Source organism: Lygodium microphyllum, chromosome 18 (genome assembly GCF_053477565.2).
Source record: "Lygodium microphyllum isolate KBCC chromosome 18, Lygodium_microphyllum_v1.1.10, whole genome shotgun sequence".
NCBI classification, from domain to species: Eukaryota; Viridiplantae; Streptophyta; class Polypodiopsida; order Schizaeales; family Lygodiaceae; genus Lygodium; species Lygodium microphyllum.
Window position 1 is genome coordinate 66070998 of NC_141152.1, and position 27658 is coordinate 66098655.

General features: G+C 44.9%; 1 protein-coding gene across 2 annotated transcripts in view; it reads right to left on the reverse strand.

Moving 5' to 3' along the window:
- LOC148020974 (uncharacterized) overlaps nucleotides 1–27658 on the reverse strand; it is a 251506-nt gene that overhangs the window by 60322 nt on the left and 163526 nt on the right. Inside the window, exon 1 of one of the 2 annotated variants that reach the window (XM_087699487.1) lies at nucleotides 12711–12722. Coding sequence is in view for 1 of the 2 variants with exons in the window: in XM_087699486.1 (XP_087555612.1) it covers nucleotides 12711–12761 (51 nt within the window). In the remaining variant the exon portion in view is untranslated. Of the gene's footprint in view, nucleotides 1–12710; nucleotides 12762–27658 lie in introns of those variants that run through there. The other variant, XM_087699486.1, reaches the window with a different exon arrangement.

The window sequence follows — 27658 nt, forward strand, 5'->3', positions numbered from 1 at the left end:
CATAGTTAGCATTATTGCTTGGTACATTTGGACTGCCAAATTCAGCCATGCCATAGATTTAGTGGACATACCTACTTTAGTGGCCCTTTTTAGGATTTGGATAGAGATCCTCCACATTCTTTGAGAGAAGATGCGAGAGGATGCAAGGCAGTTGAGAGATTATGAGGAAGAGTAGTAAATATTTACTACTTAATTCAATTATCTTCACGAAAGAAAAGATTATGAGGAAGAGGAAAGATGCTTTTCTCAGGACCTAGGATTCTAACAATTTCTTCCACTGTCAACACCATATAGTTTGGCACTATAGACCTCCTAATTGGTTATTCATTCAGGCCTTGTAATAGATTTCCCTTTGTTGAATATATTTTTTGGTGTAGAAGTCCCTTACATGAATTCTTTATACCTTGTATTTTGCCTTGGTATACTTTGTACCGAGGGGATTTATTAAGAGAATGTTTTCTCCTCTTTCGAAAGAAAGGTCACCTTGAACCCAGATGGGGCCTCACAAACTGACTCCAAAAGGAATCCCTTGAGTGGAATCTATACTCCGGTCTAGCTTCCTTCATAACATCAACCTCTAGACCACCCTCTTGGCGAAAATCCCAACGAACCTTTGCTTCTTCCATGGTTACCCATAAATTTGCATTGTATGCAAGACCTTGTAGGTGAAATGAAAGCTAGGCACTTTCGCTTTCAGCAACCCTAGCCAATCTATTCGTTTGACTAGGCTAGAAGCTTTATATGCACTCAGAGCCCTTTTGATTGACCAACCTTGGGGGATTGCTACATCAATCTTCCATTGCATGGCCTCTACCCCTCTCCAGAACCCTGCTACGTGCTCTATAACCTTTAGGTCCACGCTCTGATGGATGTCTCCCCAAACCCTGATAGATCAGGCAAGGCCAACCTCCCAACCAGCCCAGTAGATGCAAGTGTGCTCACCTAGCCCCATCCTCTCACAATCTCAGATCTTTAGGTTCTAGATGACTGGCTATATGTCAATCTCCTCTTGGCATGTTGGGGATCACTGTTCTAGGGCCTTACGCAAGCTCTACCAGACCTGTAGCCATCTCAGAGATGGTCTCCAATCCTTGTCTGGATGAGGTCTACACTCTTGAAAGCCCTCCTAAAGGAGAGCTTTCCATATCTGCCTGCCTGGGGCGAGCCCTCGGATCACCAGCTTACCGAGGAGGGCTTGACTTTGGTACTCAGGATCAATGATCCCCAGGTCCCCATCTGAGTGATGATGGATGGTCTCCCAAACCACCTTGGCATGGGAATCAATGGACCCATCGGAGTTGGTTGGACCATAGGAAGTTCTCAACTAGGTGGTGTAACTGTGCAACACATGACGAAAAGAAACACCACTAGGAATCAATAAATTAGGTTCTCACCAAAAGAAACAAGTTTCCCACTACAGCCCTGTCCACAAGGGAAAGGTGAAACTTGCTCTAGCAGGTCAGCTTTTGCCAGATGGAGTCAAGCACAAGGATGGGTTGCTGGGCTCTATGATGTCAAGTCCACCTGGAACCCGAGTTACCTGATTGTTTGACCCCTGCTTACCTATCTGAATCCCAAATGGATGCCCACGTAGTACTAGAACAGAAGGCTGTAAGAAAACTATCTGACTTTTACCAGTTGATTTTTGCAGCGGCTGCCATTCAGAACACCTCTAGTGCTAGTTTCACTCTCTCAAGAATCACCCATCATCCTCAACATAGAAAGACATGTTGTTTGTGCACTCCAAATCTAGCAACTCTGTCTCAGCCTACACTGGTACCCTGAAGCCCATAGGCTGCTCACTCTTGAACAAAGGAAATAAGACATTGCCTCTGTAAATAGTAGGAAGACATAAGGAGCCAGAGGGCAGCCCTATTGGACAGACCAATCCAATCAAAACAGTGCACGTCTCATCCTCCCTATGATCACTCTGCTGGTGGCTGATTGTATAGTGCAGAAACAACACTCATCCAATGCCGAGGGAAACCTAGCTCACCATGGTACCCTCCAGAAAGTCCCATTTGACCTTGTCATAGGCCTTCTCAAAGTCTAGGAGGAGCACTACAACCCACTGTTCGGGCTCACTCTATAGCCGCAAAGAAGGTAAAGATGTTGCCCTGGATCTCCTAGGCAAAGCCTGTTTGTGTATCATGAGTGATGCTTAGGAGAATGGGGTGAAGGTGACTACCAATCATGTTTGCCAGTGCCTTATAGGTCAGCAAGAATAAGGTGATCGGCTGCCACTGGGTCTGCTCCAAGTGAACCCCCCCTTTCAAGAGGAGATTGACTAGACCCACTGACATGCCACCTGGCCTTCTCTCTTGAATTCAAGATCTCTTAAAAAGCTTGTAGTAGGGGGTTCTTCACCTCCTCCTAGTAGGTGAAGTTAAAGGATCTGAATAGATGATCCTTAATCAAATCCATAGGTAGTCATAACTGCAACACGGTGCAGAGGAGGACATTGTGAAGCTCTAAACCAGTCCACTCGTTAATGTACATCTTGCATCTAGGCCAATGCTTTGAGAGTAACTCCGGCCCTACCTCTCTTAGCCACTGTGAAACATGCTTAGACACCTAGTCTTGTATGACCTCCTCGACCTGAACCTCTGACCTTCTCCCATTGGGGAAAATCTCGAGGAAGGAGTAATTCAGCCCATCCAGTGGGGCCAATAAGTTGTGCCTTGCCAGTTGGAGACTTGCATATTATGAAGATCCCCACCTCCAATGGAAGTGGGAATTCCCTGTAACCGCAACTTTCATGTAGGTCCAAGCCCCGCATCGATAGAACTCTTATGATAAGAGCTGGGCATGTCAAGGAAAGGTACAACATATTGCTATGGTAGCAGTGCTAGCTCTGTGAAGAAGACTACTAGGGTTTGCACTGAGGACACACAGAGTGTACGACCACGACAGAAATACAAAAACACAGGCACAAAGGGACAAACTCAAACCCTAAATGCAAAGCTCAAAACTCAAACCCTAAACGCAAAACTCAAAACTCAACAACAAAAACTCAAACACAAACAGAAGAAGGGAGAGAGAGAACACAACTCTCAAGTGAATGAATGCTGTAAATGAATGTAAGAGTGTACAGTGTACTCACGGACAGAGCAATGTCGGAGTGTACGTCCACCGAAGACGGATCCCAAGTCTGTGACCACCAGTTGGAGTGTAGGAGTGCTGAATAGTGAATGGCAGCAGGCTGGTCACCACAACGCAGCAGTCTAGAGGCTGGAAACCGGGAAACGCAGCAGTGTACCACCGATCGGGGGCTGGAAATTGTGCACAGTCTGCTGTAAACAGCAGGCTGAAACAGTGTTTGAGAGTGTCAGGGTTTGCAATGCTGAAAACACAAGCTGGCTGACACTGGAGATGATGGACAATAGGCTGAACAACAGTCTGGGACAGTTTGGAGCAGTCGGTAGCAGCTGAGAGCTGTCGCCTATAGCAATGGATAGGTTGAAGATAATGTGGCTGCAGTTGATGATGGCTGGACAGCAGATGTAGGCAGGCTGCAGGCTGGAAACTGGGTGCCAACAGCAACAGAGGGTGTGTGGGCTGGTGTAACCTGCAAAACAAGGATGATAGCTGAATGGGGGCAGCCTGTCTATTTATAGATGTGGAAGGGTGCCCCAAAAAATTAGGGTTTCCACTAAACTCTCTCGAACTACTCCCTGTTTTAGGGTTTCCACTGGACTCTCTCGAATCGCTTCCCGTTTTAGGGTTTTACTCTAAAAGAGCATTTTTAGTGTGTTTTGAGGCTGTTTAAGAGGCAAGTAATGCATATTTTACCTCAACACCCCCTCTCAGGCCCAAAACTGAGCTGAAAGGTTAGGCCAGCCATTGTGATGTTTATGTACCCCAAGGCGTCCCATCCCAAAGCAGCCAAGGCATTGGACAAAGGGTACACATTGGCTGCTCAGTGGCCTACCAAGACTACAGAGGCGACGGTTATCATACCAAGTGAATCCAAGTAGTCACCCTAGAGAGGACAGGGCATCGGACAAAGGGTGCACGTCGGCTGCCCAGTGGCCTACCAAGCCCTATAAAGGCGGATGGGACTACATGGAATGTTTTAAAAAAATAAATAAATAAATAAGTGAAGTAATTTGATGGGATGCGGCCGATTGAGTAAAAGTGACCCAGAAGACGAGAGTAGGGAGGGTACGCTCAACACATCACAAAACAGTATAAGCTAATCCATCCACTCAGGGTGTCGATGACGAGGAAAAATAGGTGATGAGGTATCCATGTGATGAATAAGGAGGGTGGTGTGGTAACAACAGCCGCCAGTGGAAACAGCTTAGGATCCGCGCAAGTGGTGCTTTGCACAATGAGATACAAAGTATGCTACATGTTGAAGAATGCTCATGCAGCAGGTGCCACTTGGACAGTGTCCCTTGTGGAAAAATTGTTCAGTTGCCCAAGCGCCCTAGTACAAGGATGATGGAATCATACAATGCAAAGGGTAAGGTACAACAGGGGAAGAAGCCAATGTCGAAGACAAAGTGCTGAAGCTTGTAGAATACCAAGAAGGGTAGGAACCCCCTCTCAACCTGGATGTAGATACCGAAGAAGGAAGAGGAGCCTGATGTCGGTCTTCATATGGTGCCGAGAACCATAAGGAATGAAAGAAGATGAAGTGGATGAAGTGGATGAAGCACCCCGCTAGAAGAGCAAGGTAGAAGTCACCGCCATGATAGCATCGAGAGAGATGTTGCATGATCCGCCTCGGGAGAAGAAACTGCCATCCTGGAAGAAGAGCAAGCACTCCGAGGATGATGAAACCATGAAAGGAATGGTGCCCATCCCCACATCTCTAGCCCACGGAGGACCAAAGTAATCTGCAAGTTAGCCCTACAGTGAAAGACAAAGTGGTGAGATGCTCCAAAGCAAAACAGAACAGAAAGAAAATCTAACTCAAAATAAATGCAATGAATGTGTATGTGTGTGAGGAAATGTATCGGAAGACAAAAAAATGAAAAACTAAGGATAATGAATCCTATGGGCCCGACTCTAAGAGTGCGAAAAATGAATGCTAGACTGACCTAGGGTATCCGAAAGGACCTAGAGGCATGTGAGTTGAAGGTAGCTACCATCGTGTATGTCCAGTAGTAGGGATATGCCAAGGGAACGCCTGACTAGGTGGAGAGAAAAGTGAGATGGATGCATGAAGTGCAACGGGATCGGAATCTGCAGAGACCAATCAGCCAATCCCTCAAGGTTAGTGAAAGAGAGGGGCCGCTGAGGCTGTACTTGAACCACGTGTCCAACAACAACAACAACAGGTGCTGAAGGAGCAGTGAAGCAAGAGCGGAGGGTGTAGCCCCACTGGATTGTGCAGTTGCAGCGGTTTGCGGAGGCTTTTTAGGTGGAAGAACTTGGGCCTTGGAGTGACACTCCTCGTCCACATGGCCTGGTCTCTGGCAATGTGTGTAAAACCAGTTTTTCTTAGGGAGTTGCTGTCAGATAGGTCTAGATTCTTTGGTTCCATCTGAGGAAGAGAAGTCACCCTTTGATTGACTTGCCTTCGCATCTAGCGAGTTCTTGCCACTAGTGGTTGTCCCTCCCAAAGAAGAGGCAACCAACCCCCTCTGCTCTGAATAAGGTTGTGATGAGGATTTTTTGTGGACTTGATCATACAGCCTTGCGTAACGCAAGAACTGGCACTCGAACTTATAGAAGGTTGGCAATCTAGGTTGGGAGATGATGTGTTGAATGAAATTGAAGTACTTGTCGGGCAACTTATTCAAGAAGAATGTAACCTGATCGTCATCTGACTTTGGAGAGCCAGTAGTGGCAAACTCGGTAAGTAACCGCCTATATTCAGCCAGCTTGACTTTCAAATCATCCCCTTCCTTAATAGAGAACTCTTGAAGCTCAAAGTCGAGATTGATGCACCGAGTACGATCATGAGCCGCATAGTGGTCGAGAAGGTGACTCCAACGCTTTGACATGAGCGGGAAGTGCTGCAACTAAGAGTGAAACTCAGGAAGCAATCCCTGCATCAACTCAACATTGGTTGTGGCATTGCAGGCTCTCCATTGACGGATGTAATCAAGGTGAGCTAGTCAAGGGTCTGGCCTAGGCTCTAGACCAATGACGAGGTCCCAAAAACCCTGAGACTCAAGCACTTTTTGCATGAAATTTGACAAAGTAGTGAATTTTGACCCGTTAAAACGTGTTTTATTCGTGAAGGCATTCTTGGCTGTTGCAACAAGAGTGGTAGTGCTCGGAGATGGATAGTGTGAAAAAGTGTAGTGGGGGTAGGATGGGGGAGTGGAGTACACCTAGGAATGGGCCGCAGAGTGCCCACCAAGCATGCGGGTAGTGTGCAAGGTGGATCCATAAGTAGGGATGGGCTGACTAGACATGGGCATGGTAGCCACATGAGGAACCCAAGGAGATGGGATGGGAACACTAGGAGCAGAAGATGGGAATCCCTACGTAAGTGTAACCCAAGGAGAGTGTGAAGATGCACCATAAGCTGAGGATGGAAACCCTTGTGTACGAGTGGTCATGGGAGATGTGAAGCTGGGGATAGTGAGGGGGATGCCCATCACAGTCGACCCAGGAGTTATGGGTGTGCTCATTTGCTGAAAGGTGAGAGGCACTGTGTTAAAGGGTGGCATTTCCCCTAACGAAGTACCATGGTGCAAAGAGATAGAGAATGGGGTGGAGAAGGAACAGGTGCTAGGAGCGGAGATGGAAGATCCAACCCCTAGGGTGTGTGAAGCAGATGTGGAGTGTAATCCAAGATTTTGGAAAGATGATGAGAGATTATCAAGGTGTGATACAAAAGAGGGTGGGATGGGAGGGAAGTGAGAAGTGTGTGTAATATGCTCAAATGAAACAGAAGCTGTAGATGTACCTGAATTTCGTCTGCTTTGTGAGCCCCCTCTATTGAAGTTTACATACGCAAAGCCATCCGGATCCTGTATCTCAAAAGAAGAAACAGGCAAGGGTTTTGATTCATGCAACACAAAAGAATTGTACAAACCTGACATTGGACCTGGCTGAGATGATGAAGATGGATGGCCAAATGTTCCGAATGCCGTATGTCCTCCATGATCGGAGAGGTTGGCCAGTCTCACCAACCGGTCCAGATGTGGTAGCAAAATTGGTAGGAGGGGTGTAAACATCACCATACTTGTTGCAATAGTACTCCTCAAAGTCCTCCTCTATCATGTTAGTGAAATCTGGTGAAGGTGGAGTGTCGTCCTCCTCATCGAGTCCATAATGCCGTCTTAGGGCCTCCAATGATGGAAAAGCCTGATAAGACATCATAGGAACTGAAGAAGAAGGTGTCTGGGACATTGTGATTCGATTACGAGTCGTATTGTGTGCCTCACACAAAGACTAGCTCTCAACAATATCCACAAGATACTCTTTATAAGAGTAGTGGCTCTCATACCATGTTAAGAAAAATGGTAGGGTTTGCATTGAGGATACACAAAGTATACAACCACGACAAAAACACAAAGATACAGACACAGACACAGACACAGAGGGCAAAACTCAAACCCTAAACACAAAACTCAAAACTCAAACACAAACAGAAGAAGAGAGAGAGAGAACACAACTCTGAAGTGAATGAATGCTGTAAATCAATGTAAGAGTGTACAGTGTGCTCAAGGGCAGAGCAATGTCGGAGTGTGACGTCCACCAAAGACGGATCCCAAGTCTGTGACCACCAGTCAGAGTGTAAGAGTGCTGAATAGTGAATGGCAGCAGGCTGGTCACCAAAATGCAGCCGCCTAGAGGCCAGAAACTGGTAAACGCAGCAGTGCACCATTGATCGGGGGCTGGAAACTATTCACAGTTTGCTGTAAATAGTAGGCTGAAACAGTGTTTGAGAGTGTCAGGGCCTGCAATGCTGAAAACGCAGGCTGGCTGACCCTGGAGATGATGGACAATAGGTTGAACAACAGTCTGGGACAGTTTGGTGCAGTGGCCAGCAGCTGAGAGCTGTTGCCTACAGTAATGGATAGGCTGAAGATAATGTGGCTGTAGTCAATGATGGCTGGATAGTAGATGGAGGCGGGCTGCACGCTGGAAGCTGAGCGTCAACAGCAGCAGAGGGTGGGTGGGCTAGTGTAACCTACAAAACAAGGATGATAGCTGAATGGGGGTAGCCTGTCTATTTATAGATGTGGAAGGGTGCCCCAAAAATTAGGGTTTCCACTAAACTCTCTCGAATTGCTCCCAGTTTTAGGGTTTCCACTAAACTCTCTCGAACCGCTCCACGTTTTAGGGTTTTACTCTAAAAGGGCATTTTTAGTGTGTTTTGGGGCTGTTTAAGAGGCTAATCAGCAAGTAATGCATATTTTAGCTCAACAAGCTCCAGAATGTGAAAGGTTGCTCCATTGTCCTCAAGGAGAGGATATGGAAATGGGGGGTGTTGGAGGACGAGGGGGAGCAGTATCCATGGTGTAAACTAGTGCACAAGAGTGAGACAGCGCGCTGAGATAGAGGGTAGTGAGTAGAGGTTGGACAATGGACTAGTGCAAGATGTCGAGTAGGGGCATGGTGATGTGCTCAATCAGGGCAGCATGTTAAGACAAAAGAGGATGTCACGGCAGGGTGGATGTCAGATGGTGACAACAGCTCATGGCAGGCCGCCTGGGGGGTTCGGGGGGCGCAATAGGGAGGCAGCTTCCCATTCGACCCCTAGAGTAGTCTTTAGGAAAAGAGGGGAGCTGATGTCCTTTGCTCCAAAAAGAAAAACAAGCTGAGGGGCGAGAGGACAATCCTATCTCATCGATCTCTACATGCTGAATCTCTCTCCTCTACGTAGCAATGACGAGAACTTGGCTGTGAGTTGAAGAGTATAAGGGACGATACACCTCTGACCTTATGCTATGGGAATTCCATCCTCAACATGGTTCCCTTCTAGGACCTTCCCATCCACTATATCATAAGCCTTCTGAAAATCAAGTAGCAACACAATAAGATCCTGTCTTCTAGAGTGTGCAAGAGCTATGGACTCCTGGAAGCAAAAATGTTGTCCAAGATATTGTGCTCCAACACAAACCAATCTAAGTGGGGTGGAAGATATCAACATGAGAAGAGATAATTTGAGACAAATCCTTGTAAGGAACTTAAAGGCAGTCCATAGCAAAGTGATCAATCCCTACTTCTTGAGTCCCAACAACTAAACCAAAATATCAAGGCACACTACCTATCTCTAACTTAGGTTGCTCTATGTTGACCTCCTTCACCTTCCAAATTCTTGATAGCCCTTTCTCAAAGGAGGAGCTAGGAAAAGCTCTAGCTGGCACACCCTCAAGCAAGTGCCCAAGCATAGGACCTTCTTTAGGTTATTCGGATCTTATGAATGAAAACCTTCTTGCAACATTCTAGGGGGACTATAGCATCAAAATATAGCAGAGAAGTTGTCTAAGGGATGGATTGACCTCATGTGTGCTCTTGATCCACCTCATTGGAAAAATAGGGTGTGTAATCATTGCCTAAGTTGGGTTGAGTTCTCTCTCTAATATAGTAATCATAGCAGCCCAAAAACTATTGTGGATAGTTGGAGATATTAGGAAGTGGTATAGGTGGAGAATTCACTTCAAGCAAAGCAAAGGAAAAGATTAGGATCGCATTTGATTACAATTGCATTCTACAACAACTTTCCTTGAAAAATAGCATAAAGGTTTCATATATTGAGTGCATGGTGGATGAGAGATCATCTCTTTGGTTGTCATTGCAAAAAACTAGCTTCACATTGAAATGGATTATTGAATGCGATGTTCTATCACAAAGCAACGCTTCGCTATGGCATCATAGCAAAAAATTCATGCGATTTCATTTTTGTGTGACTTTTGACTCGAAACTTAGAATATGCTCATGTGGTGGTTGAGATGATTAGTTGATTGACCTTCTCACTCAAGCATAATTGCATTTTTTCCAATAAATCTTGCTCTAGTGTATATTAGCAAACATTGCTTTGGTTATTTCTTTCTTGTCCATGCTTGAGCCACTTGCATAGATATAACTTTATCCATGTTTTTTTTCCAATACAAATTATACAACATCTTACCAAGCAATTGTGCCGAAAACCTGAACATAAAGCTTGACCTAGAAAAATATCACATAGGAGTGATAGATGCACTTCAAGAGTGGCTATGGGGAAAACCTCGAAGTGAAGCTCATGAATACAAAGCAAGGAGCAAAAGAATGAACCCAAGATTATGCCGCTAGAATCTAAGGCTCCTTTAAATTAATATCTTCAATTGACTCATAGGACTACAGATAGTGCTTCGAGGTCTCTAAGCACTATTTTGGGCAATGCTAGCAGACCTCAATCTACTATATTTGAACCGACTAGCTGCCAACTACCAGACCCTTATGTGTCACTAGCTAACGGAAGTACAAGATCCTCCTTAGTTGCCAACTATCCCATACATGTCTCAAGTTAATGTCAGACAATATGCAGCTGACAATGAAAGAAAGTGCCAAAATCCCAGGTCCTAAGAAAAACATCTCTTCTCCTCCTCAAAGTTTCCAAATTTCCCTATATCTTCTTCCATCTCCTGCAAAGAGTATGGAAAATCCCTATCCAAATCCTTGAGAGAGTCTCTGCAGTGGATATATCCAACAAATCTATAGCACATTGTACGACTGCATGTGGTGGTCCATATATACTGAGCAATAATGCTAGTTATGGTCTCCCATATGTGATAGCACCCTTGATTCCACAATATATGTGAGAAATCTGGCATGACAATCCTACTCACAAGCTGCCCCAAGACAAGGTAAGCAAGATACCCCTTGTACATCTTCATATCTACAAGCTGGCATCTTAGATCTATCTGTGACCAAAGAAACTATCCCCCATGCAGCAATCATAGACTCTACAATGGCATGAAACACTATGCTAAGCACTCTCCTCCAAACCTCTTGAGACTAGGGTAATCCCAAATACAATGTCTCTACGTCTCCTTTGGATCCCCGCATCTAACACAAGAAATAGGGTCTCTACCATAGCCAAGCCAAGTGCCAACTGCAAACTTCTGCACAAGAGTATGCATAAAAAAGTGGAATATCTCTAGGTTTAAAGATGTCCTCCAAAATCCTAGCTCAGTTACCAAGGAAGGCCGACAATATACTATGAAATCCAATACTAAGTTGCTGCTAGGGTCACTTGTGTCTTGCTCCTTTGGGTCCTTCTCCCCAATCTAGTGGGGTGTATCCAAAGAAAGGAACATCCCCAAGTATCTCTGCATAATGGATGTCTCCATGCCCATTCCCCATGGTCCCACTAGTCTTTGAAGAGGCCTTCTATGGATCTAACTTTAGCAAGGTCCCACCTACTTTAGCATGCCAATACTCTCCACCAAGGACTATGGCCACAAGAAATTGCAGTTATGCACTAGCAAGGCCCACCCACTACTCCCCTTAGTAGGATTTTAGTCTTCATCAAAGATAGAGGCTAGACATGGTTTTCATTTTCCTCAAAAAAGAGAAAGTTCTATTAATAACACCTTAGAGAAAATGGCCTTGAGGTAAAGAACCTTGTGTAAAGTAACTAAGCACATCACAAATACATGTAGATATACTCTGCAACAAAATGGAGTTACTAAGCAAAAAAACTGGCATACTACAAAGATATCTGGTGCATTGATGTCAAAAAGAAACTTGTCTCATTATTATTACGCTAAAGCAGTTGCTACTGCTGTATACATTATGAATAGGACACCCATTACTATTGTACGTGTGAATAATCAATTTGGTGGGCTGTAATGCCAAACCATTTGAGGGCTGGTGTGAAAAAGGGTACTAGACTCCCATTTCTGCAAGAAGGTATCTCTCTTGCTTATCCTCTCAAAGCTACCCTATATCCTCTCCCATCTCCTGCACAAAGTGTGCATGTCTCTATTGTGGATATATCTTGAATATCTATAGCATGGCTCCACCGCACAGTCCAGATGTACCAAACAATAATGCTAGCAATCAGCAATGGCTAGATGTGGTTACTCCAGCTGCAGACACTACTCTTCGGGAGTGGTGGGGCTGACCAGACAATCCCCTAGCTTTTGAGTACTCAGTAAGAATTTGGACAAAGGATTGGGGAGATGGGAGATGATATAGGGAGATTTGAAGACTATGATGAGGGGAGATAGTTTCTCAAGACCTAGGAATATGACACTTTCTTTCCTTGTTGTCAACTACACATGATTTGGCATCCTAGATCTCTTGATTGGTTATTCATTTGGGTCTTGTAATAGACTTCCATTTGTTGTATATTTTTCGAAGTACCTTACATGGCTGTTTTGTAGTTTTCCTCCAAATACTTTGTTCCGAGGATATTTATTAATAGAATCAATCTCTTCTTTGAAAAAAGAGTTGAGGGACTCTTTCAGTGTACATTTCAATCATAGAACAAAGGCTCTGAAAAAAGAGTTGAGGGACTCTTTCAGTGTACATTTCAATCATAGAACAAAGGCTCTTCAAAAGAGGGGAAAAAAGAAAAAGAAATGTATGCGAAAAGAAAAAAGAATAAATATATTCTTTATTCGAGCGGAAATAAAGATCACACTCACAAGCAAACCAGAGTAACAAAAATTTAGGCAAGGTGATACCTTTAGGGAATTGAATAACCACATGAATACTCTTTGATTCATTAGATTTTCTTTACGTATTAACATTAAAAAGCATCTAAATCAGCTAGAATTTTAGATTGCCTATGATAAGGCTTCTATTACCTTGAAAGTGCCATCAGGTGAATATATGTTCACTTTTATGCTCTCCATGTTCTGGGACAAAAAAGAAAAATATCATAATATAAAACAATACACATTGGTGAACATTTTATTAAAACGGCTTTCTTCAAAACCTCTTAAAACATTCTTTTGGTTCAACAAGTAATTGATGAAAACTTATTTTATATGATCTTGCAAGTTTTTTTGGATATTAAAACTGCATTTTTACATGGGGAACTTCATGAGGAAGTATATGTACAACAGCCCATTGGTTTTGCAATTGAGGGCTTGGAACACTTGATCTACAAGCTGAAAAAAACTTTATATGGTTTAAAACAAGCGCATAGAGCTTGGTATGCAAAGATAGATGCTTTCTTGCTTAGCTAAGGATTCATAAACAACTCATCAGAGTCTACCCTTTACATATGTAAAGAATGGGGATCCATGCTGATCATTTGTCTTTATGTTGATGACCTCTTGCTTATAGGGACACATGTTGATCAGATTTCAGCATTTTAAAAAAAATTGTAGCAAACTTTTGACATGTCAGACTTGGGGTCTTTGCATTATTACTTGATCATTCAGTTCATACATGATGCTAGAGGTATTGGGTTATCACAGCCAAGATACATTGGTAAACTTCTTGAGAAGTTTGGCTTACAGGATTGCAAGCCAGTCTATACACCAATGGAACCTGGACTAAAGCTCTCATTACATGATGATAGTTATTTGTTTGATATACCCACACATATGCTCCAGCAGTTGGATGTCTTATTTACTTATGCAACACTACGCCAGACATACAGTTTGCAGTTTCAGCCCTGAGAAGATATATACATCAGTCACGCATGTCACATTGGCAAGTTGTTAAGCATGTCTTCCGTTACCTGTAGGGTACTAGATCTCTTGGATTGCTTTAGACCAAGGGGGGACCATTGCAGTTACATGCTTACAGTGATTTTGATCGGGCTGGTGATTATAATTCACGTCACTCCACTAGTGGCAATTGTTTCTTTCTTGGCTCGTCTTGCATATCTTGGCTTAGCAAGAAACAGTCCACTGTTGCCACATCGTCATGTGAAGCTGAATACAAGGCAGCTTTCACTACCACATTTGAATGTGCATGGATTAGAGGCTTGCTAGCGTATCTGGATGTATCTGTTACGGTGCCTACACCTTTTGTCAGATGGGAGAGGATCGAGGTGCAGCTGAAGTGCAGTAGACAGTGTGAGAGTGAGAGACAGAGTTGAGCACGATACCCAATGCAATAGTACTGAATAGAGTGTCAGCTGAAAGTACAAATGATAACCCTTATACCTTAGGGTTATAAGGGGTTGTTCACACCCGAACACAGTAAGTGCCCGTAAGTGTGTACCACAAGCACATACAAAATAGTACACATAATCTGGGGGAAAAAACCTCTCCTACCGAGAGTAAAAAGTGCCCCAGTGTCCTAGTGATCACCCGCACACTCCCATATGAGCGTAGGCGTAAGTAAGGCGTGTGAGATACCCAACAAACCCCCCTGGAGTGAAGAGTGATCAAGTGTACAAGGATCATCCGCCACCAAAGGGCGTCAAATTCAAAGCATCGCGAAATGCTTCAAATTTGTCTCGTGGAAGAGCTTTGGTGAAGATGTCTGCCACATTGCTGGTGGTAGGACAGTAGACAAGGCTGATATCACCTGCATGTAGCCTCTCTCTGACAAAGTGGTAGTGAATCTCTATGTGTTTCGTGCGAGCATGAAACACAGGGTTCCGTGCCACTGCAATGGCACTCTGACTGTCAGTATATAAAGGAGTAGGCTCCGTAACAGATACATCCAAATCAGCAAGTAAGCGTCTAAGCCATACGCACTCAACTGCAGTAGTGAAGGCTGCCTTGTACTCAGCTTCACATGACGACGTGGCAACAGTGGATTGTTTCTTGCTAACCCAAGAAATGCATGACGAGCCAAGAAAGAAACAATTGCCACTAGTGGAGTGACGAGTATCAAAATCACCAGCCCAATCAGAGTCACTGTAAGCATGTAATTGCAGTGGTCCCCCCTTGGCATAAAGCAATCCAAGAGCTCTAGTACCCTGCAAGTAACGAAACACACGCTTCACAGCTTGCCAATGCGACATACGAGGCTGATGCATGTACCTGCTCAAAACTGAAACGGCAAACTGTATGTCTGGCCGAGTGTGGCATAGATAGATGAGACATCCCACTGCTGGAGCATAAGTATGGATATCAAACAAATCACTGTCATCATGTAATGACAGTTTGAGCCCAGGTTCCATGGGTGTACAAACTGGCTTGCAATCCTGTAAGCCAAACTTCTCAAGAAGTTGCCCAATGTACCTTGACTGACATAATCCAATGCCTCTAGCATCATGTACAAACTGGATGCCCAAGTAATAATGCAAAATACCCAAGTCAGACATGTCAAAAGTTTGCTGTAAATTATTTTTGAATGCTGAAATCTGATCAGCATGTGTTCCAGTGAGCAAAAGGTCATCTACATATAGACACAAAATCAGCATGGATCCCCCTTCTTTATGTACATAAAGGGTAGACTCAGATGGGCTGTTTACAAACCCCTGACTAAGCAAGAAAGCATCTATCTTTGCGTACCAAGCTCGTGGAGCTTGTTTCAAACCATATAGAGCTTTTTTCAGCTTGCATACTAAATTTTCTGAGCCTTCAACTGCAAAACCAATGGGCTGCTGTACATACACTTCTTCCTGAAGTTCCCCATGTAAGAATGCAGTCTTTATATCCAGCTGATGCACTTTCCAACCAAAATGTGCAGCCAAGGCAATCATAGACCGAATGGTCGTCATACGGGAGGTAGGAGCAAAGGTCTCCTCATAGTCAATGCCCTTTTTCTGTGCGTAGCCTTTAGCTACCAGCCGTGCCTTGTACTTATCTATGGATCCATCTGCATTCCTTTTCAATTTGTAGACCCATTTCGTACCAATGGCACGCTTGCCAACTGGCAAAGACACCAAATCCCAAGTATGATTCTTATGAATAGAATCCAATTCAGCTTGCATGACTGCCATCCAATGCACACTATGTCGTGCATCCTCAAAACATTCAGGCTCCTCATTATCATGAGTACATGCTGCCATAACAAACTCCATGGAATGTGCTGAATCATGCAGTCGAGTTTGCCTTCGAGTACGACCAGCCAAGGGTGTTTCCAAATGACTATCTCTCATAGTCTGCGTGTACCATCTAGGCACCTGTCTTGCTTCCTGACTGTGTACAAGTTCCTGCTGAATTTCAGTTTCAGCAATGTGCTGATTTACTGCATGTTCCATAGGAGCAGCTGGCTGAACATTAGGTTCATTTGCTGAAGTACCAGCTGAATCACCAAATGTGATGGGCAGCAGCCCTTCAAAGACATCACGGGCAGCCTGATATGTATCAAAACCAGCCAAGGATAATTCTGATTTTTCATCAAATACAACATCCCTGCTGACAAAAACCTTCTTGGTCACGGGATCATAGAGTCTGTAGCCTTTGCTTTCGCTGCTATATCCCATAAAGATGCATTTTACAGCCTTGTTGTCCAACTTCTTTCGAAGTACCTGTGGAATATGGGCATATGCAAGACACCCAAAAGTACGGAAGTGGCCAACAGAAGGTTTGCGGCTGTGCCAAGCCTCAAAAGGTGTGACGGTTTTCAAGGCCTTGGTAGGGCATCTGTTCAAAATGTGGCAAGCGCTCATGACGGCTTCCATCCAAAAACTATGAGGCAAACTCTTTGCCTTCAGCATACATCTGGCCATCTCCATGAGTGACCGATTTTTCCTCTCTGCTACCCCATTCTGCTGTGGAGTATATGCAGTAGTGTACTGATGGATAATGCCCTTCTGCTGCAAATAAGAATTCAGCATAGAGGACATGTATTCCCCCCCTCGGTCCGAACGGAGAGTCTTAATCTTGCAATTAGACTGAGTTTCCACAAGTGCACTGAAAGCCAAAAATGTATCATACACTTCTGACTTCTTTTTCAAGCAGTAGACCCAGCAAAAACGTGTAAAGTCATCAATAAATGTTACAAAATAGTAACAACCACCCAATGACTGTGTCTGCATGGGCCCACAAACATCCGAATGCACAAGCTGCAATCTGGCTGTTGCTCTAAAAGCAACATCACGGGGAAAAGAGAAACGATGCATTTTCCCCAAAATGCAACCCTCGCATAAATGCTCAGGAGGTCTCTCCAAGAGAGGTAATCCATCCAACATCTTAGTACGCTGTAATAGCATCAAGCTGCCATAGTTTACATGCCCCAAACGAGCATGCCATAACTCTGCCTCTAACATAGCAGGAGTAAGAGTGGATGTCAAATATGCAGACTGATCTACCGAAAGAGCATCCAACTCATATAACCCATGACACAGAGAACCTGTCAAGACCAATGTCATGTGTTCCTTGTCACGGACCATGCAACGGTGATCATCAAAGGTGACCTGCAAACCACAACGTGCCATAGAAGAAATGGAAAGCAGATTCTTCTTAATGCCAGGCACATACAAAGCATCCTGTAGGCGGAGAATAGAGCCATCAATGGCTGTAAGCTGAATCTCCCCAATACCACGAACAGGGTATGATGCATTATTAGCACACTGAACAGACTTCCCAACGGGAGGTGCACCAAGAGAAGCAAACAAATCTCTACGAGATGTGATATGCCGTGAAGCACCACTGTCAAAGAACCAAGTGTCAGCATCTTCTGTAGAGCTAAATGCTCTATCAGCCCAAGAGACATCATAACTGCAAGTGTAAAAACAATAGTCCCTGTCTGCAACAAAGGACGCGGACTCACTAGCAGTGGAAGGAGCTGCAGAAATAGACATCCCTGACTCCTTCTTCTTCTCTTTGGCGATGCGCTTCCTGCACTCAGTGATATAGTGGCCAGGCTTCTTGCAGTAATGGCATTTTCCTTTCTTGGCTTGCGTGCCCCCTGTTTCTGACTTGTCTGTGAAGTGCTACTACTACCAGAACTCTGCGAAGCATTTTTCCCTTGGCTGTTTTTACCCTTCTGCCTTGACATAAAAGCCTGCTCAGAGGCTATACCATCCACACCACTGTTCCGTCTAGTTTGCTCCTCCTCTAGAAGCAAACTCACAAGCTGAATGAAAGTGATGGGCTCTTTCGAAATCCTCATAGTGAGGTTCAAGGCAGTATGAAAAGCCAAGTAAGAGGGAGGCAGTGAATTCAATGTCGTAGAAAGCAGCTGCGCATCTGAGTAGTACTCATCCACATTCATGAGTTGCTCCCGCAAGTCCTGAATTTTGTTGAGATGATCCTGCATAGAATCACCCTCATTCATCTTTAGAGTCTCTAGCTCTTTCTTCAAGAAAGAGATGCGAGTCTCATTCTTTCCTGCAAACATCTGCTCCAATGTCAACCAAGCTTCTTGTGAAGAAGCTGTTGAACGAATATGAGGAATGATAGAACGTTGAACTGCCAATGCAATCAGCAACATAGCCTGTGCATCCCGTGTATCCCAAGCTTTCTGAGCTGCAGTTCTTGGGGGAAGTGGCTGAGCGGGCTGAGGTGGAGGGGGCTGAGGTTGCCCTCTTGCACGTCCTCCTGGAGGAGGAGTAGCGGGAGCCACAACTCCCGGTCGTGCTTCCTCTCCACTGACATAATCCCACAAATTTTTGGCCACTAATACATTCTTCATCATGAAAGACCAAAGGGAATAATTGTTCCCATCCAATCGGTCTTCCTTGGACACATAGGTGAATACATCTCCTCCCTGATTTGCCATTATTTCCCAAAAGGCAATAGAGCAATGTCAATGCAGTACGGGCTGGAAATCTGCAAATTTCCAGAAATTGCAGCAAACACAAGTCTGCAATTAATGTGCAAAGGGTACTCTGTCAAAAAACTGTCACTGATGCACGCTTCCCAAGGTGCAATTAGTGCTCAGCAGCACTAAAACATCAAAAGCCCCAAAATTTTCTGCCCAAAATTTCTGTCACAAATGTCTGTTACAAAAGCCCCAAAATGTGCATTCAATGTGTCACAGACAGACACAGCACGTTTCCCAATGCTGAAAACTGAACCTGCTGTTCAGCACGTTTCCCAATGCTGAACACTGAACCTGCTGTTCAGCACGTTTCCCAATGCTGAACCTGAACTTGTTGCACAAACTCCTGTGTAACAGAAAAGTGCAGAATGTTACCTCTGCGTGTTGACGACGGGCACGATTCCCGAGGTAATGACTGCTGGGTACAGTCGGACTGACGCACAGGTACAGGCGTGCAGGTCCAGTGACGCGCAGGCAGGACTGGGCGCGCGCTGGGCAGAGGAGGCGGCACCCAGGACTGGCTGGTGGAGACAGGTGGCGCGCTGGCAGCTGGAGCTGACGGCACAGGCTAGCTCTGCGCAGGCAGACTGACAGGCGAAGGGGCACGCTGGGCAGACACAGGGCAGAGGACACGCTGGGCAGAGGTGGCAGCACGCAGGTACAGGTGGCGCGCTGGGCAGGGCGGTGCTGCGCGCTGATTGTTGGAGCTGCACGCTGGGCAGAGGAGTCATCTGGTGCTGCGCGCTGACGGACTGACAGGCGCAGGCAGGACTGGGCAGGAACAGGCGGCTGGGGCAGAACTGGCGGGGGCTGCAGACTGCAGACTGAAGACTGCTCTGAGCTGAGCTCTGATACCAAATGTCAGATGGGAGAGGATCGAGGTGCAGCTGAAGTGCAGTAGACAGTGTGAGAGTGAGAGACAGAGTTGAGCACGATACCCAATGCAATAGTACTGAATAGAGTGTCAGCTGAAAGTACAAATGATAACCCTTATACCTTAGGGTTATAAGGGGTTGTTCACACCCGAACACAGTAAGTGCCCGTAAGTGTGCACCACAAGCACATACAAAATAGTACACATAATCTGGGGGAAAAAACCTCTCCTACCGAGAGTAAAAAGTGCCCCAGTGTCCTAGTGATCACCCGCACACTCCCATATGAGCGTAGGCGTAAGTAAGGCGTGTGAGATACCCAACACCTTTGTTCATTGACAGTTAGAGTGCCACTGTAGTGGCACGGAACCTAGTGTTTCATGCACTTACGAAACACATTGAGATACATTATCACTTTGTCAGAGAGAGGCTACATGCAGGTGATATCAGCCTTGTCTATTGTCCTACCACCAGTAATGTGGCGGACATCTTCACCAAAGCTCTTCCTGGTGACAAATTTGAAGCATTTCGCCATGCTTTAAATTTGATCTCCTTTGGTGGCGGATGATCCTTGCACTCTTGATCACTCTTTACTCCAGGGGGGTTTGTTGGGTATTTCACTCACGCCTCACTTACGCCTAGGCTCACATAGGAGTGTTGGTGGTCAGTACGACATTGGGGCACTTTTTACTCTCAGTAGGAGAGGTTTTTTCCCCCAGACTTGTGGTATTATTTTGTATGTGCTTATGACACACTTACGGGCACTTACCATGTTCGGGTGTGAACACCCCCTACAACCCTAAGGTTTAAGGGTTGTACATTGTACTTTCAGTTTACACTCTTTCAGTCTATTGCATTGGGTGTCGTGCTTCACTCTCACACTGTCTATTGTTCTCTATGCTGAGCTTCGATCGTATCCTCTCTCACATCAGTCGTGCAAAGTTGAATAGTGTGATCAAAGCAAACATCACTAAAGTGGAGATAGGAAGGACTTGGACCAAGTCCCCCTTTCCCATTAGGCATGAAAATAACACAATACCAATGTCACTTCTTGCACCTTTCTCATGATGGTTTCATAGTGAGGCCCAAATACATGGATACTCAACTTTCTCATCGAGTTGCTATTGGTCAAGATTTGCACCTCATCGCATCAGTTGATGATTGAGACAGGTTGATAGAGCCATATTGCAGGCAATGAGAGGATATGCCATCTTTGTGGATGGGAGCCAGAAACGGAGAAGCATTACATTTGCACATGTAAGGTATACTATGATATCTGAGGCCGCTATCATTGCCTCTTTAAGGAGGGCTTTGGATCACTAAGACACGTGATGAACTATGAGGACCAAAGATGTATAGGCCTTCTCTTATTGGAGCTCCAGCGGCACAGAGCAGTATTGTTACGGGATAGGAGGCAACCCCAGCCTCATCCACCCCTCCAGAGAGCAGTTACAGACTTTTTTAGTGTAGTTGAATCCCCAGCCGCTGCCACCCCAAACACTACATCTCCTACGGATAGGCATCATCGAGGAACATCATCAATCAGCATCATAGTTGACAAAGCTATAGCATTACGGAGAGCACGATACCCTAGAGTACCTACTTAGCAACATAGGCATGCCCATATGCATCACATTCGCATCACAATTGCTCGTTATAGATGCAGATCGGCATGCTGACTGAGTTGGACGTATCTTCCAGAGTCTCGGTGGTTTTCATAGACTGAGGGGGAGATACTCTACACTCTTTCAATCTTTTTAAACCTAGTTTTTTTAAAGCTTTTTCAGTTTTCCATACTTATCATTCCAATCTACCATGTAGACCTACACATAAATTTCTCTCTCTCTTCTTATCTCATGAGAGATGTTGATACCAATTCTATTGGTTATGGCCTCATAGGCCATTCTGGCCTTTTACAGAGGTTAATAGATCTTATCTTATCTTAACTTATCTTTTCTCTACCGGCCTTTTCCTGTCCTGCACAGAAATGTAGTATAGCACCTGTAGCATCCCAAATAGGACTACACAGCCTATAGAGCCGGCAAAGAGCTCTCTCTTTTTTTGTGAAGATAATTGAATTAAGTAGTACATATTTACATCAGACCATCAAGTCAACATGCTCTCTCTATCTCTTACTTTCTATTAGATCAGACCATCAGGTCAGCATACTCTATCTCTCTCACACTCTCTCTGTCTAATATTTATATATGAGGCATGTAGGCTCTCAGAACAACCTATTACATGACCAATACTAATAAATCACATAGAAGGAACATTTGGAGTAGAGCAAACAATCGCCAACCAGGGAGCAGCAATATCCGAAAGGACCACATCAGCTGACATCATAGAAGAGATTTTCCATAACACCGATCCACGTACATGGACCACATGCCCATGGATGCCGGATGCTGAATAAAAAATAAAGGCATTGCAAGTGCGCTATATATGCCACAAGGATGTCCATCTAAGGAAATGGAATAGGCAGGAACAATCTAAACACAAAGAGGGCATCGAGGACATATTTCCCATAATCAACGAACGAACAAGTATGTGGTGTTGAGTCACCGAGGACCACACATGGGAAATGAAATTCCAGATCTATCGCGCAATAGGGCAAGAGACAAAGAGGTGAAGCAATGTCTCATCACATGTAGTACAGAAAACAAAATGGCCTGCAGAGATGTTTCAGGCACGGAGCACTTCTCCCGTTGGAAGACCCCCAATGAGCAACCTCCATATGAACACTTTACCCTGATACAGAACCTTAGACTTCCAAAGCTGGATAAATCTTTCCTACCACTTCTTTTTGCTATCCCTAAGATGCCATAACTTATTAACTTTCCCCGTGACCCGTATCTTAGCTTCCACCATCTGATGATATATCTGATTAGCTGACCTTTTCTCAAAGTCATCAAGAAGCACAGACATCTACTCACGCTATGGATCCAATGGCTGTAACGTAGGAAAAGGAGAGAACCTCTAAAGACTGTCCTGTATGGACGACCAAATGTACTTGTATCCAGGAGGCAACCTAAAGTATAGAAAAATACGCCTAAAAGAATAAAGGCGGGGCTACCCAAGAATAACACCATCACAGACTGTCTTCAACCCTAACCTAGCCATCCGTTTAAAGTTGTGTCACTACAAATCTTTTTGTGGCCAATCCAACAACCTTGAGGAAGCTAGTATTTCTCCTTGCAGCAAATTTTCCTCCTTAGGAATATCTAGAGGATGCCAAACTACAAAACGAAGCATCTCCTGCCAGGAGGCAATCAAATGAGAAAGGAGAAAAGACTAGGAGACCTTTATAGGTCTCATAGAATTAAGCGCATGCCACCAGGAAGCATGAATAACCGTGCTACCATGAGAGATGCCTGTCTTTTCTATGAAGAATTTGGCAATATCTGATCAAGGATGACACTGAATACATAGACTCTACAAAAGGGATAGCCTCAAAGCAGCCATATACATATTAACATCCAACAAAGTTGCACCTCCCATCCTTTTCAGAGTAGTCACATGCTGCCACGAGATCCCTACGTATCCCAAACGATTGCTTTTCTTTTTCCATAGGATAAATCTGATTGGCTGGACTAAATCCAAAAGGGACTTCTTAGTCCAAGGAAGCAATGGCAGAAAGAATGAAATCATACTCATCATAATGCATTGAGCCACTTTTTGTCTAACATGTAGAGGCCAACTCTACGATTTCCAACATATGAACTTGTCATGAATTGGAGAGGCCATCCAATCTAGCAAGGCACGGGGAGCAACCTCCACACCAATGGATATCCCAAGTGTCTAGTTATATTTTCCCTTGGGATCACAATTTCATTCCATCCCAAGGCCTATAGATCATTCCCCGTACATGAGAGAAGGGTGGATTTCTGAGTATTAATGTGAAGGCCCGATGCCAAAGCAAAAAGATTTGAAGCCCCCATTGCCCAATTGGCATTAATACGATCCGCCTTAAGGAACATAAAAGAATCATCTGCCAAAGATTGGCCCACAAGCTGATCACCCCCGGGAAGAGAGAAGCCAACTATCTTAACTTGAGCTGCCAACTTATCCAATAATGAGAGCATCGCGTGAGTTACCAAAGCAAACAGCAAAGCGCTTAGAGGACAGCCTTGCCGAAGAGACCAAGATAAGGCGATTTCCTCCGTCATCCCTCCATTAAGAGCAATACAAGCCACAGCACCCTGACTGATGGTATCAACTAGAGAAATCATATGGGGCCCAAAACCCATTGTAGATATTAATTGCCACAAAAATGACCAACTAACATGATCAAATGCCTTTTCAATATCCAGTTGAAGCATAACAACCTGCTGACTAGAAGCTTTGGCATAATCAATTTCCAGCTGAACATTCAAAATGTTGTGCATTATATTCCCACCTTTAATGAAACCATATTGACATGGATGAATGAGGTGCGGAAATACTTTTTGCAATCTGTTGGCAATAATTTTAGAGAAGATTTTATATAACGTTCCCATAACTGAAATGGGTCTCCATTGTTTCAAAAAGGTCAGAGAGGGAATATTGGGGAACAATCTGATGACAGCAATCTTCCAATCTGAAGGCATCATACTAGAGTTCCACACCTGCTCACACAAGTGAGTTAATGGGTCCTTGAGTAGTTGCACATGGGATGAAAACAGCTCATTAGGAAGCCCATCCCAGCTTGGACTTTTCCTTCAAGGCAAGTGAGATAGCACTTCTTCCACTTCATCTTCAGAAATATCAGCCTCCATTAAATCCACCCATTCTAGTTTGACCTGATTACTAACCAGGTCACAAATATATGTTTGAGTAGAGAGAACAACATCGGAAAGAATCTCTTGTGGACCCATAACAAAGCCTTGACGAGCCATGGCAAGGCAGTGCAGGTCATCCCAAAGCTGACGACCTTCCCTTGCACTAGAAGGAGCCTACACACCTACAATCCACAAAACCTCTCCCTTGTAACATATTTCCAGGATCACAAATCGGCTGCGGGTATCTTGAGAAACCAATGATGGATCCCATACTGCTGAGCAACCCGCTGCACATTAGAGAGTAGTCGTTCAAAGGAAGCCAAGCCCTCAGAGACGAAGTCCATTAAAAACCTCTCAATCAATTGCTGCATATAGCCCTGAAAGATTGGATGTTTCAAATAAGACGAGTTGAAACATAAACGGAGTCTATCCAGCAGCTGCATAAAAGGTGCAATGGGTTGTGCAAGTATCTCAAGCTGGAGAGGGAAATGGTCCGACAAGGCATACTGCTGCAAGACTTTCATTTCCAGCATCTCAGGAAGAAAATCATCATCCTGCATGATATACATTCGGTCCAGCCGCGACCATGTAGTTGCATATTGTGCGGAATGAAAAGTAAACCTTGTAGAAGAAGGGTGGAGCCAAGACCATAGATCTTGCTTAAGAACCTCCAAAGCAAAGGCATTCCACACCCGACTTTCTGGAGCATCCATCACCGAATGCCCTGAAGTAGACTGAGAAGAGTCAACACACATATTGAAATCCCCCATCAAAAAACCCCTTCTGCCAAGTGACATGGAGCTCTGCAAAGTCTTCCACAGATCGCGTCGCGACGAAGGGTTATTCGGAGCATAGAGACCCAGCAACCATAAGATCTCCCCTTCAAATAAAACTTCAATTACCACAAAACGGCCTTGAACATCATTTTTAATAAGAACAGGCTGGTATTTCTCATGGACAATCATAAGCACGTCAGAATAGTGCATAGCTTGTGTCCCTGCATAAAACAAGCGAAACCCATGGCAATCCACAACTTTTCCTGCTTCACCATGACTCTTGTGCTCAACCGACATGGAGCTCTGCAAAGTCTTCCACAGATCGCATCGGGACGAAGGGTCATTCGGAGCATAGAGACCCAGCAACCATAAGATCTCCCCTTCAAATAAAACTTCAATTACCAGAAAATGGCCTTGAACATCATTTTTAATAAGAACAGGCTGGTATTTCTCATGGACAATCATAAGCACGCCAGAATAGTGCATAGCTTGTGTCCCTGCATAAAACAAGCGAAACCCATAGCAATCCACAACTTTTCCTGCTTCACCATGACTCTTGTGCTCAACCGCACACAAGACATTCCACTGATTCTCATGCAAGACACTCCACATGGCATGTTGCTTATGGCCTCGCACATTCCACGTGGCTATCTTCATATATCTTCAAAAAGAAAATCAAGAATGAGGCACCAATGCCTCGATTTAACCTTGTCTACTAGAATGTCAAGGACACCTTCATCCAAAAAATCTCCTAACACTGCAAAAGAATTCTGATGGCCTGCTTTAGAGGTAGATGGAATATCCACTGCATTGGGAGTGGAATGGGGATAACAACGATCCTAGGGTGTAATCACATTACCTCTCGTATCAAACGCCAACTTAGCAGGTGGGCCCTTTGGACCGTCTGTATATACTTTCCTCGTAGACTGATTGCGGGGGGTAGAAGGAACCATAGCACGTCATTTCTTTCCTGCGAATATACGTGCGCACGAAATCCTGCGAAACATTAGGCCCAGAATCCGCCAGGCCAGCATCCAACTTTTTACCTTTTTTGGAACGAGCCTCTAGCCAGTCATTGTTACGGGAATCCAAACCCAGGACCTGTTGTTTGCCTTTATCTAACACATTAGGTCGCTCGATGGCCTCCTGTGTGACAGAGCATCGAGCACCATATCATCCATAGGCAGCACAACATGCGCATTTTCTAAAGATGGTTGCCGCTCTGGGCATTCGGCCATGAAATGCCCCAATTTTCCACACGAAAAGTAGTGTCCTGCAAAGTTGCCCCATTTCAAGGGAAAGTGCAAAGGATGCATGCCAGAGCAATTAAGGCGAAGCCACGCAGGCCTTTTCCTGGCAGTGTCCCATAACATACACAAACGGTTGCGATTCATGGCCCTTAGGCTTGGAGGAACTAGCACCGTTCCCACTACGGCTATGGCATCCTTTAACAAAGGCCAATAGATAGCCGGACAATTTTCCACTTCAACCCACACCGGGCATTCACGCTGAAGCAGGCGCTGAAAGTCTGCCATAGGGTGCCATGGCACAACATGGACCAGACGGCGATCAAAGAACAATGACAGTTTGGACAGGAGCTCAGCCCGATGCTTCTCCAATTTCAGCAGCACCTCATAGAAGCCTCGGGGCCCAAGAAAGATCTCCTCATCAACACACTCCCCTTGTAGTAAATGGTGCAGCCACTGGCAAATATGGGAAAGCACTGGGACGCACGTCAAGTCACAGAGCACATCAATGGTAGTTCACAATGCAGATCGACGCCTTCACAGGCAAGAGAGGGCTCGGGCAGAGTAGAACAGACCTTGCACAGGTCAGACAGAAGAGCTCAGGCAGCGCATGAGGCAAAAACGCCCATCCACTAGTTAGAGGAAGCACATTCGCAGGCAGGTAAACATGTCCACAGGTTAGCCATTGTTTTCCCTCTCCCCAATATCTCTCTCTCTCTCTCTCTCTTTTTTTTCGTAAAAGGTAATTGTATTAATTACGAAAAAAGTACACGATTACATGATTACACGAGTACAAGAGGCACGAGGGCCGTAGGCCAACGTGTGGGAAATCCCCGGACTAGGGTACTAAAAAGTTACACCAATCATGGCAAGGACCCAGAGGCAATTGCCAAATGCCACGAATACAAATCCTCCCGAGGGAGCAAGTCAGAGTGTTTGATGAGATCTAGCTGCCAATGCAAGAGCCCTCTAAGCCTTGCAATATGTCACGGTACATTAGAAGCCGAATCAAAGAGAAAAGCATTTCGGGTGGTCCAAATGTGCCAGCATCCCCAGTATCTGAAAAAATGGAATAAGATCTTCATATGTAACGGTGGCGGTGTGGGATACTTCGGGCGCACAAAAACCCAATCGAAGGGAGTCAGTGAGGACCCCACCACCGCGTGCCAGATTTGTGACAAGAGTGACCAGATATTCTTGGCGAGCGGGCAAGAAAGAAAACGATGTCGGGCCGATTCCGCCGAAGTGGTGCAGAAGAAGCAAGTGCCATTCGAGATTCGACGCTTGGAAAGGGCCGAGGCAAGAGGAAGACCACCAATCATTACCCGCCACAGAAAGACCTTGCATTTGAAAGGTGTCTTATTCTGCCATCCCTCCATCAGCGTTGCCTGCCACCATGACAGTGATTTCCGCAGGCCCCAAACAGTATTAACTTTCACACCCAACCATTGGTGATCTTTAATGAGAAGATGATACAC